Here is an 18317-nt window from a genome sequence, read left to right as displayed (position 1 = left end):
AAATACAGAGAAAGACTTTTCTGTGGGCTGAGCACTGGGCTAATGTGTAGTTCTTACACAAATAGAAGGTGTGAAAGATACATTTCAAATACAACTTTTCCACTTTGAATAAATCAGAAAACACTGCAATGTGGTTAGTATCAAAGACTGTGAGGGTGCTTATAGCCATGAGAGTGAGGCACAAGGACTCATTGCTTCCCGGTACGATTCCTGAACTCTGGAACAGAAACACCTACCATGTGTTTTACTTTGCTCATCTCCTGCTGCTGGAACCCCTCTAACTCATCAATTTCATCTCTCTTTTGAAAAAGGCTCAGGCTCTGATTCTTCATTTCCTGCAGCTGAGTTGTCAGATATCTTTTATCCTGTTTGCAAGAAGACACTAACTTAGGCAACCCAGGAATTAGAAATCTGTATTGTAAAATAAGAACATTTTAAATTGTTTTCACACTGTGCATCTGTAGATATATGCATACAAGCCGTAACACATGTGTGGAGGTCAAATGATAATATGTGGGTTCCAGGGATCAAACTCAGGTCGACAGATTTGGCTATAAGAGCCTTTCCCTATGAGTCCAGCCCCCAGACATTATTTTGAGACGGGGCTTTACTTATGTAGCAACAACTATGCCTCTAAAGCCCATGAAACAATAGTCCTGTCACAACCATGTGTCATCTCTGGCTCCTCAGTGCTAAGCTCTGAGAAACATTCTGGCTTCCTGACTGTTCTGTTAGGCAGCGTTCCCAATGTGACTACAGGATCAGTCAGCGCCCACAAACCAACAGATAGCACGGTCAATTTAGGGATCTTGAGAATGGTTTCATAAGACGATTACTCAAACCTGTGAGTACAGACACTTATAGGAGTATTATAGTAGTAACTGTTAGGGCACTAACAAGAGGGAACAGTTATGAGAAAAACCATCTCAGAGTATCCATCTGAACCAACAGGCCAAAAGAAGCTTAAATTTTTGACCATGGGATTAAGGAAATCTGAGGAACCCCATGTGGACAAAGCTGAGGAACAAACACGTGAATGATCCTCTTTCCATGATCATTCTTCTAGTGTTCTTAAGTGGCCACTCAAAGTCAAAGCACCGAGCCCAGGTGATGCAGCAACAACCAGCCTTCAGGTAAAAGGAAGAAGTGAGGGTTGGGAATATAGCAGAAAGGGCTAATAAAGGACACCCGGAATGCCCACTATGGAAGAGTAAGAGGCAGGCTGTTGAAGTCAATCTAATCACTCAGTGTTATGCTTCCAGGAGGTACTATCACAACCAGTACTGTGAGCTGGACACTGGGGAGAACAGTACTCCCACCTCCTACTTCCTTTTGGTTCCCTGGGATTGAAACTAGAGCCTTACACGTGCTAGGCAGGCACTCTACTACTAATCTATATGCTTAGTTCTTTTTTAACTTTTCTTTTTTGCACAATATGTGAGATTTGTTTTTATTAATGTTTATTATTTATGTGTGTAAGTTTGTGTGAACGTGGACGTGGACGTGCCAGAGTATATATATGTGTAGGTCAGAGAACAACTTGTGGGCGATGTTCTCTCCTTTCACCATGTGGGTTCTGGAGACTGAACTTAGGCATCAGGCTTGGCAGCAAGTACCTTTACACACTGAACCATCTTGCTAGCTCCCACTTCTAATTTTGAAAGAATTAAAGTGACTGGCTCAGTGGTTAAAAGCACTTTCTGCTATTCCAGAGGAGCCAAGTTTGGTTTCCAGTACTCATGGCAAGTAGCTCACAACTAATTGTGACTCCAGCTCCAGGGGGGTCCATGGCCTCCAAGGACACCTGCACACATAGTTACACAGATACATGTAACATATGCATGAATTTAACAAGCAATCTTTCTTTTTTCTTTTTTTTTAAACCTAGAGCTTTGTTAAGCTACTTGGGCTGATCTTGAACTTACTCTGTAGTCAGGGCAGGCTTTGACCTTGCAATCCTCCTGCTTCAGTCTACCAAGTAGCCGGGGTTACAGGCCTTTACCAATGAGGCCTGGCTGAAGAAAACATTTCCTAAGTCCCAGAGATAATGCTAGCATTCATACAACAAATATGACTAACCTTTTCAAGCTGGTCCATCTTTTCTGACCATTCCTAAAACAAAACAAGAGGAGAAGTAGTTTCCAGGGAAGAGAATCTGCAATGTCGAGACTCAGAAAACAACCAGCTCTTAAAAGTTATCCATCAACCAGAAAAGGGAATGAGAAATAGCAACATAAATAAGCAAAAAATACCCACAAAATTGGTTCAGTATTAAGAAAGCTAAATGTCCTAAAAGAGTTACCCATGAACACTGCTATTATTTTGTGACAGTGGGCAGCTAGACCACTGAGTCAGGTCACAAGGCTGATGCTTAAGACATCAACTTACTGAAAGTCTAGGGATCATGACCAACAGTATTTGGTAATAATCTGTGCCCTTGGCTTAATTCTCTGGTGTATGACAAAAAGAGGAGATATTATATTCTTTATTTACAAACCACAGAATACAAGGAAAATAACACTGGTAAAAAAGAACCAATTTCAATAGCTGCTAATCAGAATATACTACTTTTAGACTGTTTTCTCTCACATTTACATATATTCACACCATAGTTGTAAATGATTCTTTAATATTTATAATTTAAAACAAATACCACTCATCTATAGTGATAAAGATTATCACTATGAAACACTGATGATACCCTAATTAAAACAATACTGACTAGCTGGGCAGAGGAGGCGCACGCCTTTAATCTCAGCACTCAGGAGGCAAAGGCAGGCGGATCTCTGTGTTGGAGGCCAGCCTGCTCTACAGAGTGAATTCCAGGACAGCTAGAGTTACACAGAGAAACCTTGTCTTGAAAAAAACCCCAAAACAAACAAACCCCAATAACAACCACAAAAAACCAAAACACTACTGACTATATCAAACACACCCCAATAGTTAATGTAATATTATCTTTCCCTTTTAAATTTTTTGTTTTGTCTTTATTATTATGGAGACAGGGTTCATCTAGGTCAGGTTGGCCTTGAACACCTGATCTTCCTGTATGCACCTAAGTGTTGAGATTATAGGTGTGCACTACACCTGGCTTACTTTACCCTTTGTTGTCATTTATTTAGCATCTCTCAGTAGCTGTTTCTATGGAGACCGAGAGTCCCCTTCTGGGAACTGGAGAGATGGCTCAGTGGTTTAGAGCATTTGACTACTCTTCCAGAGGCCCTGAGTTCAATTCCCAGTAACCACATGGTGGCTCACAACCATCTATAATGGGATCAGATTCCTTCTTCTGGTGTATACATAAAGTACATGATTTTTTTTTTTTTTTTTTTTTTTTGTTTTTCGAGACAGGGTTTCTCTGTGGCTTTGGAGCCTGTCCTGGAACTAGCTCTTGTAGACCAGGCTGGCCTTGAACTCCCAGAGATCCGCCTGCCTCTGCCTCCCGGTGCTGGGATTAAAGGCGTGCGCCACCATCGCCCGGCCATGAATTTTTTTTTTTAAAGAGTCCCCTTCTGTCTATACTTGGTTTGGGAGAAAGAGACGGATGGGCTATGTGATAAGAGTGACAGCATCTTACACTGGAAGGGCAGGTGTAGGTTTGGGGACAACTTTTTAGAGGATGAGACCTTTTACTTATTTGTAGGCTAACTAGTAGATGACGGACACATCCATTTCTGTCTGTATTTTACAAAGATGCACAGAGAGAGCATTCTGGACACATTTTATGATTAAACTATCAAGTCTGACTTCATAAGAAAAGGTCAAATGAATCCTTAAAGAACTTATATTAGTGGCTGGAGAGATAGCTCAGCAGTTGAGAGCACTGGCTGCTCTTCCAGAAGACCTGGGTTCAATTCCCAGTAACCACACTGCAGCTCAGTCATCTGTAACCCCAGTTCCAGAGGATCTGGTACACCTACACAGGCAGGCAAGATACCAACACACATAAGTACAGATAAATCTTAAAGAAACAAAAAAACTTATATTCATTCTTTTCCTTCTAGGTTGTAAAGACTTTACTTGGATCTCCATTCCTAAATGAAATCTTTCCCTAGCCTTGGGCAGTACCACACAGAAAATACCTGGTCCTTCCTGGCTAATGCCAGAGCCAGTCCTTCTGCCATTTTGGCTCTGTTGGCTTGGAATGTCTCATTCTGCTCTTGAAATTTCCGCATGGAAGCTGTTAACAAAGAGGCTCTATTTGAGATATGGAAATACTTCAGAAACAACATGACAAACAGCCCATGTGAGTAGTTTACAAATGCCACCAAATGAGAAAGGCAAGGCCATAGAAATGGATTATGAGACTGTGAGAAACTTGATTTCCCAGAACCTTTCTGCCCTGGTAAGATGAGCTTAGTTTGCTGTCTGGTTCCTTACTTTTGCCTTCTGTAACAGTGAAGACATCACACAGGTGAGAGGCAGAAAGCACTACCTACTGTGGTTGCTGTGAAGTGACAGCTACTACCTCTTCAACAGAATTGAAAAACAATAAAAAAATCAAAACCAATAACAACAATACCAAAACAAAAGCATTCTTCATTTTCTTTCTTCTTCCTGTAACATCTTCCTTAGATGACAATACCCAAGGAAAACTTAAATTGGGATAGGTCAGGGCAATTTAACAAAATATATGTCCATTCTGTTGTTGCTACAGTGATGTCAGAGGTTTTCCACAGTTGATCAGTATAACAGTAATGAAACTACACTGAGAATATTCTTCTAGGTTAGACTCAAGGGCAATCAGTAAGTGGGTCAACTCGACAGAGGTGAGCACAAAATGATCCCCTCTTAAGAAATATGTCCACAAAAGCAACAGAAATACACTTATACTTGATAAATTCTAGTCAAACATTGTTATCAATCTGATTAAGTACACTATAAAATAGGGATGAGTTCTGATGGACACAAAGAACAATATACTAATTCATTTAAAAAGCTAAAGCCTGAAAAGATTAAAGAAAGCAGGAAAAGAAATACGTACAATCTTGGTGTTTTTCTAATGCAATTTCAAGCTTCTCTTTTATCTTCTGCAAGTTTCGGACCTGTTCAGCATAGTCTTGGGTGAGGAGGGATGCACATACCAGGAGTGGACAAACATTAGGAAAGGAAGTTAATTAAACAAACAAAGTGAATGAAAATGATGATGATTTTCTTAATCTGAAAACCAGTACTGTTAAGGAAAACTAGGAAGAAAGCCTCCATTAGCAATGAATGACACAGGCAAGCAGGAACCGTACAAACTTTCCATGGTATAAACAATGAGTACAATAAGTAGATTTGTTTAGCCTTGACAGAGAACAACAGTTAGGCCAGGCTGGGCCATTGGAGGTTCCCTGCTATGGAAAACCCACCATTATCTTCATTACTCAGTTCTAAGTTTCACTACTTCTGTGGTGATATGAATGAGAATGGCCCATAGGCTCATGTATTTGAATGCTTAGTCACCAACAATAGAACGGTGACTAAGACAGTTCCCATTCCCTGTTGCAGGACAGTAGATCAGGGGTGTTCACTAAAAGCCCACTTGCAGACCACACAGCTGAGAGGCAGTGGTAGACAAACAGCAAACACCTTAGCTCAGAACTGCCTTTATGGTGCAGGTGTGCTCTCTTTCTCCAGAAACTGAGAGGTGGATGCCAGCTCAAAGGGGAAAGAATTACCCAGGTTTCCAAAGAAAGCAGTATGATATGGTATAAAATTAGAAGTAGTTCAAATCCCAACTGTGTCATTTCTTAGCTAGGGATCTTAAGTAAATTACTCATCTGGAATCTTCATATGTTAGCTGATAATAATTACATCTATTCCCTCTCCTTTTTTCTCTTTCTCCCTACCTTCCACCTACCCTTTCTCCCTCTCTCTGAGACAGAATTTCTCTGTGTAGCCCTGGCTGTCCTGGAACTTCCTCTGTAGACCTGACTGCTCTCACACTCAGAGATTCACCCGCCTCTGCCTCCAAAATGCTGGAATTAAAAGTGTTCACCTAATTACATATCTGATCTAATCACATCTATTTCAAAGGAAGCATTAAAGTAACTTGTATGCATTAAGTGCTGGGCACACAGTGATGAATAAAACATAGCTGCCATGGTCATTACTCAGTTACAATTCTGAAATGTTAACTCTATATGACTCTGCCATTGTCAAGTTCTGTATTGGGAAAAGCCCGTACTACAAGACAAGTACTTTCCCAGCACTGAGAACAGTTATTTCACTTCTGTTTACTGGTGTTGTTTACAGGTACCAAGACAGAACCACCGACTTTATGGCCACGTGTACAAGACAGTAGCAGCTGACTTCAGCAGACTGGAGTTCTGTCTGAGTCTTACTTTGAATAGATTCCAGTTCTACCACTGACTCCCTGTGCGCCTTACCTTGCTGACCCTAAGAAGCTGATCCTGAAGAAAACTACAGTGTGAACAGTGCTCTGGAACCTTGGTAGTCTAAACAAATCTATTTCACATACAATCCAGTGAATTTTGGTTTACTGTTTTTATCCCAATTAAATCGGCATAAAGTCAAGGACCAAAAGGATACACATAAACCATGGGCCACAACACAGGATGAAGCTATCATAATGTGTTCATTGTCAAAAACCAATAGAAACACTCACAATTCTATCATGAACAAGCCTTGCTGAGTGAATTGTAGACTGAATAGGAACTGTGATGTTTGAATGAGAATGGCCCTCACTGGGCCTGGGGTGCACACCTTTAATCTCAGCACTTGGAAGTCAAAGGCTGGCTATCTGAGTTCAAGGCCAGCCTGGTCTACAAATTAAGCTCCAGGGCTGTTATTCAAAGAAACTGTCTGGGCAGGCAGGGGACACCCCACACACGTAAAACAAAACAGAATGGCCTCCACAGGCTCATCTATTTGAATGCTTAGTCACTAAGGAGTGGCCCTATTTGAGGGCATTAGAAGATGGGCCTTGCAGCAGTAGGTGAGACCTTGTTGGAGGAGGTGTGTCATTGGGGGTGTGCTTTGAGGTCTCAAAAACCCTCACCAGGCCCAGTCTCTCTCTTTGTTTTTGGATCTGCACGTAGCTCTCAGTTACTTCTACAGCATCATGCATGCTTGCCATGATAATAATGGACTAATCTCTTGAAACTGTAAGGAAGCCCCCAATTAAATGCTTTCTTTTTCAGAGTTGCCTTGACTATTGTGCCTCTTCACAGCCAACAGTACAATAACTAAGACAGAGATGTAATGAAAATTACATCTAAATATAATTCTCCCAAAGAAGCAGGTATTAAAGTCAGGAAAACCACTGAGAAGTCCTGGAGCAAGCCTCCCTCACACCAAGAGGCAGCTTAGCATCAACATCTGTTGATCATTCCCTATAGACAGTAGTCCCAATAACGTTCCACCTGCAAGTAAGTATGCTAACAGTGAAACACGGCCAAATCTAGTCTATATACACTTTTCTCGCTTTTAAAAAAGATTCTTTAGGGACTGGAGAGATGGCTCAGTGGTTAAGAGTACTTGCTGCTCTTCCCAGAGGACACAAGTTCAATTTCCAGCACCCATGTGACAGTTCACAACTATCTGTAACTCCAGTTCCAGGGCATCTGACACCTTCACACCAATGCATGTAAAATAAATTAAAATAAATAGATTCTTCAAATTTCATTATTTTTTTTTCTTTGTGTGCATATGCATGTAGGTGAAGAGCAGAGAACTTGAAGGAGTTGGTTCTCTCCTTCCTCCATTTGAGTCTCAGGGATCAAATGCAGGTTGTCAGGCTTCCCAGCAGGTACACTGACTCTGAGCACCCCGCCACCTCAGTATCTTGCTATGTAGCCTAGGTTGGTGAAGCACGATTAATAAAAACCCAGAGACAGAAATTGGGGTTCAACCTAAAGGTCAGAAAAGCAAAAAGCCAGCCACTGGCTCCTATCTCTACCTCAGTTTGAAATGGTAATCCTGCCTTCAGGAATCTAAGAATGAGACTGTGAGTGAGAGCTGTCTCCTCCCATTTTATAATCCTCTCTAGTTCAGGATTAAGGGCGTGCACCACTACTGCCTGGTTTCTATGGCAAACTAGTGTGGCTACTGGGATTAAAGGTGTGTGCACCATTGCCTGCCTGGTCTGGTCAACATGGTTGTTTCACTTTTCTGCTCCTCAGGAAAATGTGATTTGTTAAAATACAAATGAAATGCCACTACAGGTTGGCCTTAAATTTAGAATCTTTCTGTGTCCCTAAGTACTATTATTAAAGGCCTGCACTACCATATCAACCTCTACATGAACTTTAAACACTTTTTATAGCCATGGGTAGAAAACTCAGAAGCAGAAAAAAACAGTAGCTTTTGCCAGGAGGTGGTGGCACAGGCCTTTAATCCCAGCACTCGGGAGGCAGAGGCAGGCGGATCTCTGTGAGTTCAAAGCCAGCCTGGTCTAGAAGAGCTAGTTCCAGGACAGAAAAATCTTGTCTCGAAAAACAAAACAAAACTAAACAACAACAACAAACAACTTTCAAATTCAATTTGAATTTACAATATTCGGTGTACTAAAATTAAAAAAAATCAAGGTAACAAAGAGGGCACAGAATGTTTTTTCTGACTAAGGAGATCAAGTTCTGTGTGGAAGTTACTACAGTTATCCTATAAAGTAGGCTTATAGCAGGGAAGGGTCATCTGTCCTATGTCTGCTGTTACGGCTTTTTAACACATACCAGAAAGTCTGGCCTCTAACTTCCGTATCTGTTCATTTCTTCTCAAAAGCTGGGATGAGAGGTCTTCTCTGGAGCTGCTTCCGTCAGAAGCCTGTTGGACAGATGAAAGGAGATCACATGGTGAGCCAGCACCAGCTAGAAAAGGAACACCTCTTCTCTTCCATTACATTCTAATTGACTGTAATCCTAAAACCTTCCTAGGGTAACTGACTTTAGCTCCTCGCCTGGGAAGTGGAAGCAACACTACCTCTCTCTGTGACAAGGCAACAGGGGCTGTTAAACAGGTAAGTCATGTGCAGGTGTGGAGTACTGAAAAAATGTAGTCCTGCCGGGCGGTGGTGGCGCACGCCTTTAATCCCAGCACTCGAGGCAGAGGCACACGTCTCTGTGAGTTCAAGGCCAGCCTGGTCTAGAAGAGCTAGTTCCAGGACAGGAACCAAAAAGCTACAGAGAAACCCTGTCTCGAAAATCAAAAAAAAAAAAAAAAAAAAAGTAGCCCTTTATGGAATACTATGGAATAAAAAAGTTCCTTATGATTATATTACACCATTATACAAAAGAGAAATCATTTTGTCTTCTAAAGCTCCTGGAATAAGGGGGAGAAGTCTTTAACAAAGAACCAAAGTCTTGCGCTGGTAAAGCTGCAGTATCCCCATTTACAAAACACAGGGTTATCAATCCCAATCTCTGTAATGCACCAGAATTCCACAGAAAACACATATTCAGTAGCTCAATACATGACTAGGCATCTATTTCCCTCCAACGGCCAATTACTTTAAAATTGGGAAATTTGGGTGGTGCACACTTTTAATCCCAGCACTGGGAGGCAGAGAGGGTGGATCTATATGAATTTGAGGCTAGCCTGGTCTACACAGGGGATTACAGGACAGCTGGGGTTATATTAGTGAGACCTTGTCTCAAAAACAAACTTACTCATGGGAAGCCAGGCAAAGTTGACACAGGCTTTTAATCCCAGTTTAGGAAGCTGGAGTTTAGAGGCTAGCCTGAGTTATATGTTGAAATCCTGTCCTTAAAACAACAACAAAAACTCCCAAACCTAAGAGTTTATGGGTACCACTACTATTACTCTGGATATCACTTGTTACTGCTAAGATAAAACTTACTTTGTGTGTGTGTGTATGGAGGGGGGGTTAAATTATTTTTATTTTATGTGCATTGGTGACTTGTCTCCACGTATGTCTATGTGAGGGTGTTGAGTCCCCAGGAACTGGAGTTACAGACAATTGTGAACTGCAATATGGGTGCTGGGAATTGAACCTTGGTCCTTAGGAAGAACAGTCAGTGTTCCTCACCAAGTCATCTTTCCAGTCCCAATTTCTTTTCTTTTTATTGTTTTTGCAATTTAGGCTGGCCTTGAACTTGGTTATATTATTGCCTCATCCTCCTGAATCCTGGGATTAAAGGCATAAGTCACCATGCCTCACTGTTATACTGACTTTTTTTGTTTTTGTATTTATTTATTTGTGTATATGTGTATACATTTATGTAGAAGTCAGAGGACAATTTGTAGGGGCTGGTTCTTGTCTACCATATGGGTCCTGCGGCTCAAACTGAGGTTGTCAGGCTTGTTATCAAGTGCCTTCACCCACTAAACCATCTCACTAGCTTAAAAGAGAGTAGTGGGGGGATGGGATATATAAAACCCAAGTAAGCACGTAGGAAAATTTCATAAGAAAAATCTAATTGGCAAGTTACTTAAAAATATTTTTTTAAAAACTGGGGCTGGGGGCTGGAGAGATGGCTCAGCGGTTAAGAGCACTGCCTGTTCTTCCAGAGGACCTGAGTTCAATTCCCAGCAACCACATGGTGGCTCACAACCATCTGTAATGAGGTCTGGTGCCCTCTTCTGGCCTGCAGGCATATAGGCAGACAGAATATTGTATACATAATAAATAAATTTAAAAAAAAAACTGGGGCTGGGAGATGATTCAGTAGATAAAGTGATTGCTATATAAGGACTTAAGTTTGGACCCACAGCACCCACATAAAAGCCAGCTATGGTATGCATTTCTGGAACCCCAGTAGTAGGTTGGAGGGAGAAAACAGGCAGATACCATAGCAAAATGGGGACCTCCAGGTTTAGGGGGTAAAAGTGCTTACCAGGCAAGCATGAGTATCTCAGTTGAATTTCCCAGCACCTACATAAAAAACCAAGCATGTCTGCATGTACCATAGTGTTGGGGGAGGAGGGTAGAGACAAGGTGATCCCAAGAACTCCCTGGCTAGCCTGCACAGCCCAAAGGGACTTCTTAGTGAGTGAGAGACCCACTTTGAAAGAAGCCAGAGGAAAAAGAAGGCACCCAATGTCTTTCTCTGGTGTTTGCATGTGCGTGTGTACCTAGGTACCCACATGCATACACAAACACACTGTATACCAAAAACAATAGGTAGCAATAAAGGAAGATTCCCAATGTTGACCTCTGGCCTAAATATATGCCTGCACAAATATGTGCACACATATGCATATATCACATACATGTGGAGGTGGACAAACAAAATTTAAAATACTTAAAGAAAATATTTTTCCTTTTTTTTTTTTTTTTTTGGTTTTTCGAGATAGGGTTTCTCTGTGGTTTTGGAGCCTGTCCTGGAACTAGCTCTTGTAGACCAGGCTGGTCTCGAACTCACAAAGATCCTCCTGCCTCTGCCTCCCAAGTGCTGGGATTAAAGGCGTGCGCCACCACCGCCCGGCTCCTTTTTTTTTTTTTTTTTGAGACAATGTTTTCCTATGTAGTCCAGTCTGATCTTGAATGAAAGTCTTCCTTCCTCACCCTTTGAAATGCTGGGATTACAGGTGTGTGTCACCCTGATGACACCCAAGTCTTTGCTTTTATTATAAAAGTTTCCAGAAACAGCAAAGTGGGGAGAGTGGCCTCATGGTCAATTTCCATTCACCCTTCAAGTGCAACATTGATTTTTTTCACATTTGCTTCTTCAATTCTTATTTAGCCAAAGTTCAAATGATAGACATCAGAAATCTTCCATTCTGAACTCTCAAACATATTTCTAAAGAATGGTATTTTTCTACTTATGCAGAATTCTGTTACTACACCAAACACAATTTAAAATAATACTAATACTCACTCTTTCATATTGCATCTTCATTTCATCCCCAAGATGGTTTTATATGAGGTTGAACAATTCACAAACCATTTTAAACATTTATTTACCTGTTCATATACATGACATTCAATATATACTGGGAGTCAGTTTCTTTCTTTTTTCTTCTGGTACTGAGTAAACCAAGAAACTCAAAGCTTTAGAAAAACATTCTGTACTAGAGACTGAACTAGGGCCCCACTTATGCTAGGAAGGTGCTTTGCCAGTGAATCTTAGCCTGAGGTTCAGCATCAACAGCCGGTTAAGTCTGTGCAGTCACAGCACTGGATTCACCTGTTTCACCACTTAGATGATTACACAATCGCCCTGCACACTGTCTTCCTCACGGGAAAACACTGAATGTGACTAACTTCATAGAGTTGGACGAGGGTACAGAAAGCCATACTTGTCAGTCCCTACAACAGAAGCTGCCACAGACTTACTCCTCACACACCGCTGTCTTCTCTGTTTAGCTGCTGTAACTGATACCATGAATAGGTAGCTTGTAGATGGAGAAATGGATTTCTCAGTTCTGAAATCTGAAAAGTCTAAGACCAAGGCCCTGGGATAGTTCAGTGTTTGGGAAGGGCTCACTTTTTGATTCATGAATGAGCATTTTTTAGCCTCACCCTAAATGGTGGAGCAGGAAAGGCAGTGTCTGGAGCCATTCATAAGGGCACAGATCCTAAATACCTAGGGCTCCTGACTTAATCCTCTCTCAGAGGTTCTTCTTCCTAATGTCAAACAGTGGTGAACTGTGGGGGACATAAACACAAGTTGTTTTGATTATTACTGTGAGTGAAATATCCTAGGCTTTAGCATTGTGTTACATGCTAGGAACAGTGGTGAAACAGGCTTCCCTAACCAGCAGCAGCAACAACAGAAGTTGATTATGAAAAGCTTACTAAGAACTGGGTACTCAACAAAAACACAGACAACTGATGATCTCATTACAGCAAATCCCGAAGAAGAAAAAAAAGCACAAATTAACAAATCAATGATGAAAACTAAATTAACAGGCGACAGCAACCACTGGTCATTAATATCCCTTAATGTAAATGGGCTCAACTCACCCATAAACAGGCACAGGCTAACAGATTGGATACAATAACAGAATCCATCCTTCTTTTGCATACAAGAAACGCATCTCAACCTCAAAGACAGACATCGTTTCAGAGTAAAAGGTTGGGAAAAAAATATACCAATCAAATGGACCTAAGAAACAAGCAGGTGTAGCTATCCTAATATCTAACAAAATAGACTTCAAGCTAAAATCAGTCAAAAGACACAAAGAAGGTCATTTCATATTAGCCACGGGAAAAATCCATAGCCACAAATAGCATAAAATACCTCGGAGTAACTCTAACCAAACAAGTGGAAGACTTGTATGAAAAGAACTTTATATCTTTGAAGAAAGAAATTGAAGAAGACACCAGAAAGTGGAAAGACCTCCCATGCTTTTGGGTAGGCAGAATTAACATAGTAAAAATGGCAATCTTACTGAAAGCAATCTACAGATTCAATGCAATGCCCATCAAAATCCCAGCAAATTCTTCAAAGACCTTGAAAGAATGGTACTCAACTTCATTTGGAAAAGCAAAAAACCTAGGATAGCCAAAACAATCCGGGGCAATAAAAGAACTTCTGGAGGCATCACAATCCCCGACTTCAAACTCTACTACAGAGCTACAGTACTGAAAACAGCCTGATAATGGCCTAAGAATAGACAGGAGGACCAATGGAACCGAATGCAGGCCCGGATATCAATCCACACATCTTTGAACACCTGGTATTTGATAAAGAAGCAAAAAATATCAAATGGAAAAAAAGAAAGCATATTTAACAAGTGGTGATGGCATAACTGGATATCAATATGTAGAAAAATGAAAACAGACCCATATCTATCATCATGCACAAAACTCAAGTCAAAGACCTCAACATAAAGCCAGCCACACTGAACCTTATAGAAGAGAAAGTGGGAAGTACACTTGAACACATTGGCACAGGGACCACTTCCTAAATATAACACCAGCAGCACAGACACTGAGAGAAACAATTAATAAATGGGACCTCCTGAAACTGAAAAGCTTCTGAAAGGCAAAGGACACGATCAACAAGACAAAACGACAGCCTACAGAATGGGAAAAGATCTTCACTAACCTCATGTCAGACAGAGGTCTGATCTCCAAAATATACAAAGAACTCAAGAAATTGGACACCAAAAGAACAAATAATCCAATAAAAAAATGGAGTACATGCCTAAACAGAGAACTCTCAACAGAGGAATCTAAAAATGGCTGAAAGACACTTAAGGAAATGTTCAACATCCTTAGTCATCAGAGAAATGCAAATCAAAACAACTCTGAGATTCCATCTTACACCTGAAAGAATGGCCAAGATCAAAAACACTGATGACAACTTATGCTGGAGAGGTTGTGGGGAAAAGGGAACACTTCTGCACTGCTGGTGGGAATGCAAGCTGGTACCACCCTTTTGGATGTCAGTGTGGTGATTTCTCAAAAATTAGGGAAACATCCTTCCTCAAGACCCAGTAACACCACTTTTGGGTATATATCCAAAGGATGCTCAATCATGCCACAAGGACATGTGCTCAACTATGTTCATAGCAGCTTTGTTTGTCACAGCCAGAACCTGGAAACAACCTAAATGCCCCTTGATCGAAGAATGGATAAAAAAAAAAAGTGGTACATTTACACAATGGAGTACTACACAGCAGAAAAAAATAACGACAGCTTGAATTTTGCAGGAAAATGGATGGAACTAGAAAGCATTATTTTGAGTGAGGTAACCCAGACACAGAAAGACAAACATAAAGCAAAGAAAGCCAGCCTACAAACCACAATCCCAGAGAATTTAGACAACAATATGGACACTAAGAGAGACTTAAATAGATATAATCTACATGGGAAGTAGAAAGTATAAAACGACAAGATCTCCTGAGTAAATTGGGAGCATGGGGACCTTGGGGTAGGGTTGAAGGGGGGAGAGTAGAGGCAGGGAGGAGACCAGAGAAAAATATAGAGCCCAATAAATATCATGGAAAAAAAACCTGGGTACTATAGGATTTCTGTTTTCATGGGATTGAGGATGGAACCCAAGCTTTGTGTATGCTAGGCAAGCACTAAAACACTGAGTACTCCTGGCCTATCACCCAGTCTGGGGGATGATTTGGGATATCCCTGACACATACTTTAATAAAGATAGATACCATTTCTATTTTTGTTTCAGAGATATGGGAACTAAACAAAGAAGAGTGAAGGAAGCTGTCCACTGTCACACAATAACAATGTAGCAAGAATTCAAAATCAGCTTGGTATGGTGTCACATGCCTTTAATCCCAACCCCCAGGAAGTAGAGGCAAGGAGATCTCCATGAGACTAAGGCCAATCTTGCCTACATAGTAGGTTCCAGGCCACCCATGGCTACATAGTGAGACAATGTCTCAAGAGAAAAAGAAAAGACCTAAGACCCAGGTCTTGGTCCTATGACCTTTGCGAGTTATTAGTGCTTCACTTTATTACCTCTCATGGAATGCCTAGTTTAGTAGAGACTACCAAGTGAATACGAACTAGTAATTCACAGTATCAGATGCTACTACTAAAGAAAGAGGAAACTAGCACCAAACCCAGGAGGAGGGAAGGGTTGGGGTTGAAGGGAATCTCTAGAAGTGATATATGAGGAGAGACTGTGAAAGAAGCCCCAGAATCTTTCAGAGGAACACAGGTATGAAAGCGAGACATTAGACACTCTAGAGTAAATAAGCATAAGCAAAAATTTGTAGGAAGAAGCAATGAAGTCTATTTCAGAATGTTCAATAAATTAAATATGGATCCAGCATAGGCGTAATAAGTCGAGTGAGATGAAACCATCAGTTTATACACCACAATATGAGTTCCTGAAAATGAGAAGAAAGCTACAGAGTTTTAAGCATTGAAAGACATAAATAAATTTACTTTTAAGATCATCTTGGGAGAAAGCAATTGGAAGCAGAGCATCAAGACTGGTGACTTTTATCCAGGAAAAAGGGCAGCCTGGGATAAGAGGGAAACACTAGTAAATGCCCTAGCTGATGTAGTAGAGAGGGATGTTTCGGGGACACAGGGAAAGGGAATCCAAAGTACTTGCTGACTGAGGCACTAAGAACTCAAAGGAGGGAGGCATCTAAAAAGCTTTCATGGCTTATGTTCAAGGACTTGGGAGGATGAGACACACATTTAGAGATGGAGTGAAGGAATTCAATTTGTTCATTTTGAATCTGAGATGTTACAGGAAAGATGTCTATTTAGAAAAATATACTCAGTTGGACACAAGGGTTCAGAGATAGGGAATGAGGGGTCAGATTATGTAATTACTTACATTCAAATGGGTTACTGGAAAAGTCTAAAAGGCAGGGAGTCCCTAAACTCAAGACCATGTTTGCAACATACTCTAGATACTAGGTGCAGGTCCTTCTGCATTAAAACTAATTTCTTTCTTTCTGTCTGTCTGTCTGTCTATCTGTCTGTCTCTCCATCTCTCTCTTTTCTTTCTGACAGGATTTCTCTGTGAAACAGTCCTGGCTGTCCTGGAACTTATTCTGTAGACCAGGTTGGTCTGAAACTCACAGAGATCCACCTGCCTCTGCCTCCCAAGTGTTGGGATTAAAAGCAAGTGCCACCACTTCCCATCAAAACTAAGTTCTTTAGTTAGGCAATCAGTCACTTCCAGTTCTTTTTAATTACAGGAGCCAATGATAATCTTGATCTTGTAATTTTATTGCTCTAATCCAATAACCTAATAGCTTATGCCATGAAACAGGATCTGGACTCAGGTAGAGGAAGAAAAGAGAAGGAAGACTCAGCTGACCGTCGGAACAATTCAAGAGTCAGTCATTGAAGAACAAAGATAAAACATGACCTTTTCAGATGTTGAAATTTTAGCAATGGTAAAAATAAATGAGCCATAGCTTCAGGGAACAGATGCATTTTGGGAAAATGTTAAGTTAAAAAAAAGGTAAGCCCAGGAAAACTATGGCATATCATTTCATTTCTTTCTTTCCTTTCTCTTTTTTTAAAAGATTTACTTATTATGTATACAACATTCTGCCTTCATATATGCCTGCAGGCCAAAGAGAGCACCAGGTCTCATTACAGATGGTTGTGAGCCTCTGGAAGAGCAGCCAGTGCTCTTAACTGCTGAGCCACCTCTCCAGCTCCAGCATACCATTTTCATAAAATTCAAGATAAAGTTTTAAGTAATATATTGCTTATGAGCTCAAACTGTTAAGATATTTTAAAAAACAAGTGAATGAGAAACACAAATTTTAGGCTAGTGCCTATCTGGCAGGGTATGGGGAATTTGAAAGTAGACATAAGTGGCTTTAACAGTATTAACAACATTGTATTTCTTAGATGGATACTAGACTTATTTCATGACTTACACTTTATATATACATTGTTATTTTTTATTTATTTATTTTTTGGTTTTTCAAGACAAGGTTTCACTGTAGCTTTGGAGCCTGTCCTGGAACTAACTCTTGTAGACCAGGCTGGCCTCGAACTCACAGAGATCCACCTGCCTCTGTCTCCCAAGTGCTGGGATTAAAGGCATGGGCCACCACTGCCTGGCATGTATATTGTTCTTTATATGCTTTCTTTCCTTGTAGAGCTGTAGATGAAGCCTGCTGTTATGTTTTTTTTTAAATATTTATTTATTTATTTATTTATTTATTATGTATACAATATTCTGTCTGTATGCCTGAAGGCCAGAAGAGGGTGCCAGACCTCCTTACAGAGGGTTGTGAGCCACCATGTGGTTGCTGGGAATTGAACTCAGGACCTTTGGAAGAGCAGGCAATGCTCTTAACCACTGAGCCATCTCTCCAGCCCCCTGCTGTTATGTTTTATACATTCAAATATACCAAGCACTATAAACCCTTAAAGTAATTTAACTTAGTTTAATCCTTAAGCATGACCCTTTCCCGATAAAGCAGCATATTTATTGTGGAATCTTACCTCCCCACAAATACAAGGCCTGGTGGTGTTGGCGCATGCCTTTAATTCTAGCACCTGGGAGGCAGAGGCAGACAGACCTCAGTGAGTTCGAAGCCAGCCTGGTCTACAGAGCGAGTCCCAGGATAGCTAGGACTGTTACACAGTCTCTCTTGGAACTAGCTCTATAGATGAGGTTGGATTCAAATTCACAGAGATCTGCCTGCTTCTGGAGTGCTGGTATTAAAGGCATGTGCTACCACACCTAGTTAAGGGGTACATTTTAATAGACTAAAACATTAAAAATAATGTACAAGTTATATAAATGGAAAAACAGAAAAAAGGTAATAAACAAAAATACACAAGAGAAAAAAATAGATGAATAATAACAAACCAAATGCTAATAAGAATACTAAATGAGCCGGGTGGTGGTGCATCCCAGCACTCGGGAGGCAGAGGCAGGTGGATCCCTGTGATTTTGAGGCCAGTCTGGTCTACAGAGTGAGGTCCAGAGCTGTTACACAGAGAA

General features: G+C 40.8%; 1 protein-coding gene across 5 annotated transcripts in view; it reads right to left on the bottom strand.

Annotated features, from left to right (window-relative positions):
• Positions 1-18317, bottom strand: part of Golga1 (golgin A1) — a 52201-nt gene that overhangs the window by 31441 nt on the left and 2443 nt on the right. For 3 of the 5 annotated variants that reach the window (XM_041674491.1, XM_041674495.1, XM_041674492.1), the window contains exons 4-8: positions 8679-8769; positions 4985-5059; positions 4083-4180; positions 2080-2112; positions 237-365 (exon numbers count right to left, since the gene is read on the bottom strand). In XM_041674491.1, coding sequence (XP_041530425.1) covers positions 237-365; positions 2080-2112; positions 4083-4180; positions 4985-5059; positions 8679-8769 — 426 coding nt within the window. Of the gene's footprint in view, positions 1-236; positions 366-2079; positions 2113-4082; positions 4181-4984; positions 5060-8678; positions 8770-18317 lie in introns of those variants that run through there. The other 2 variants (XM_041674494.1, XM_041674493.1) reach the window with 2 other exon arrangements.

This window comes from Microtus oregoni, unplaced genomic scaffold (genome assembly GCF_018167655.1).
Source record: "Microtus oregoni isolate MIOR12 unplaced genomic scaffold, Mior012 000025F_ref0000491, whole genome shotgun sequence".
Taxonomy (NCBI): domain Eukaryota; kingdom Metazoa; phylum Chordata; class Mammalia; order Rodentia; family Cricetidae; genus Microtus; species Microtus oregoni.
Note: the sequence above shows the minus strand (reverse complement) of the source record. Positions and strands in the feature narration are given on the sequence as shown.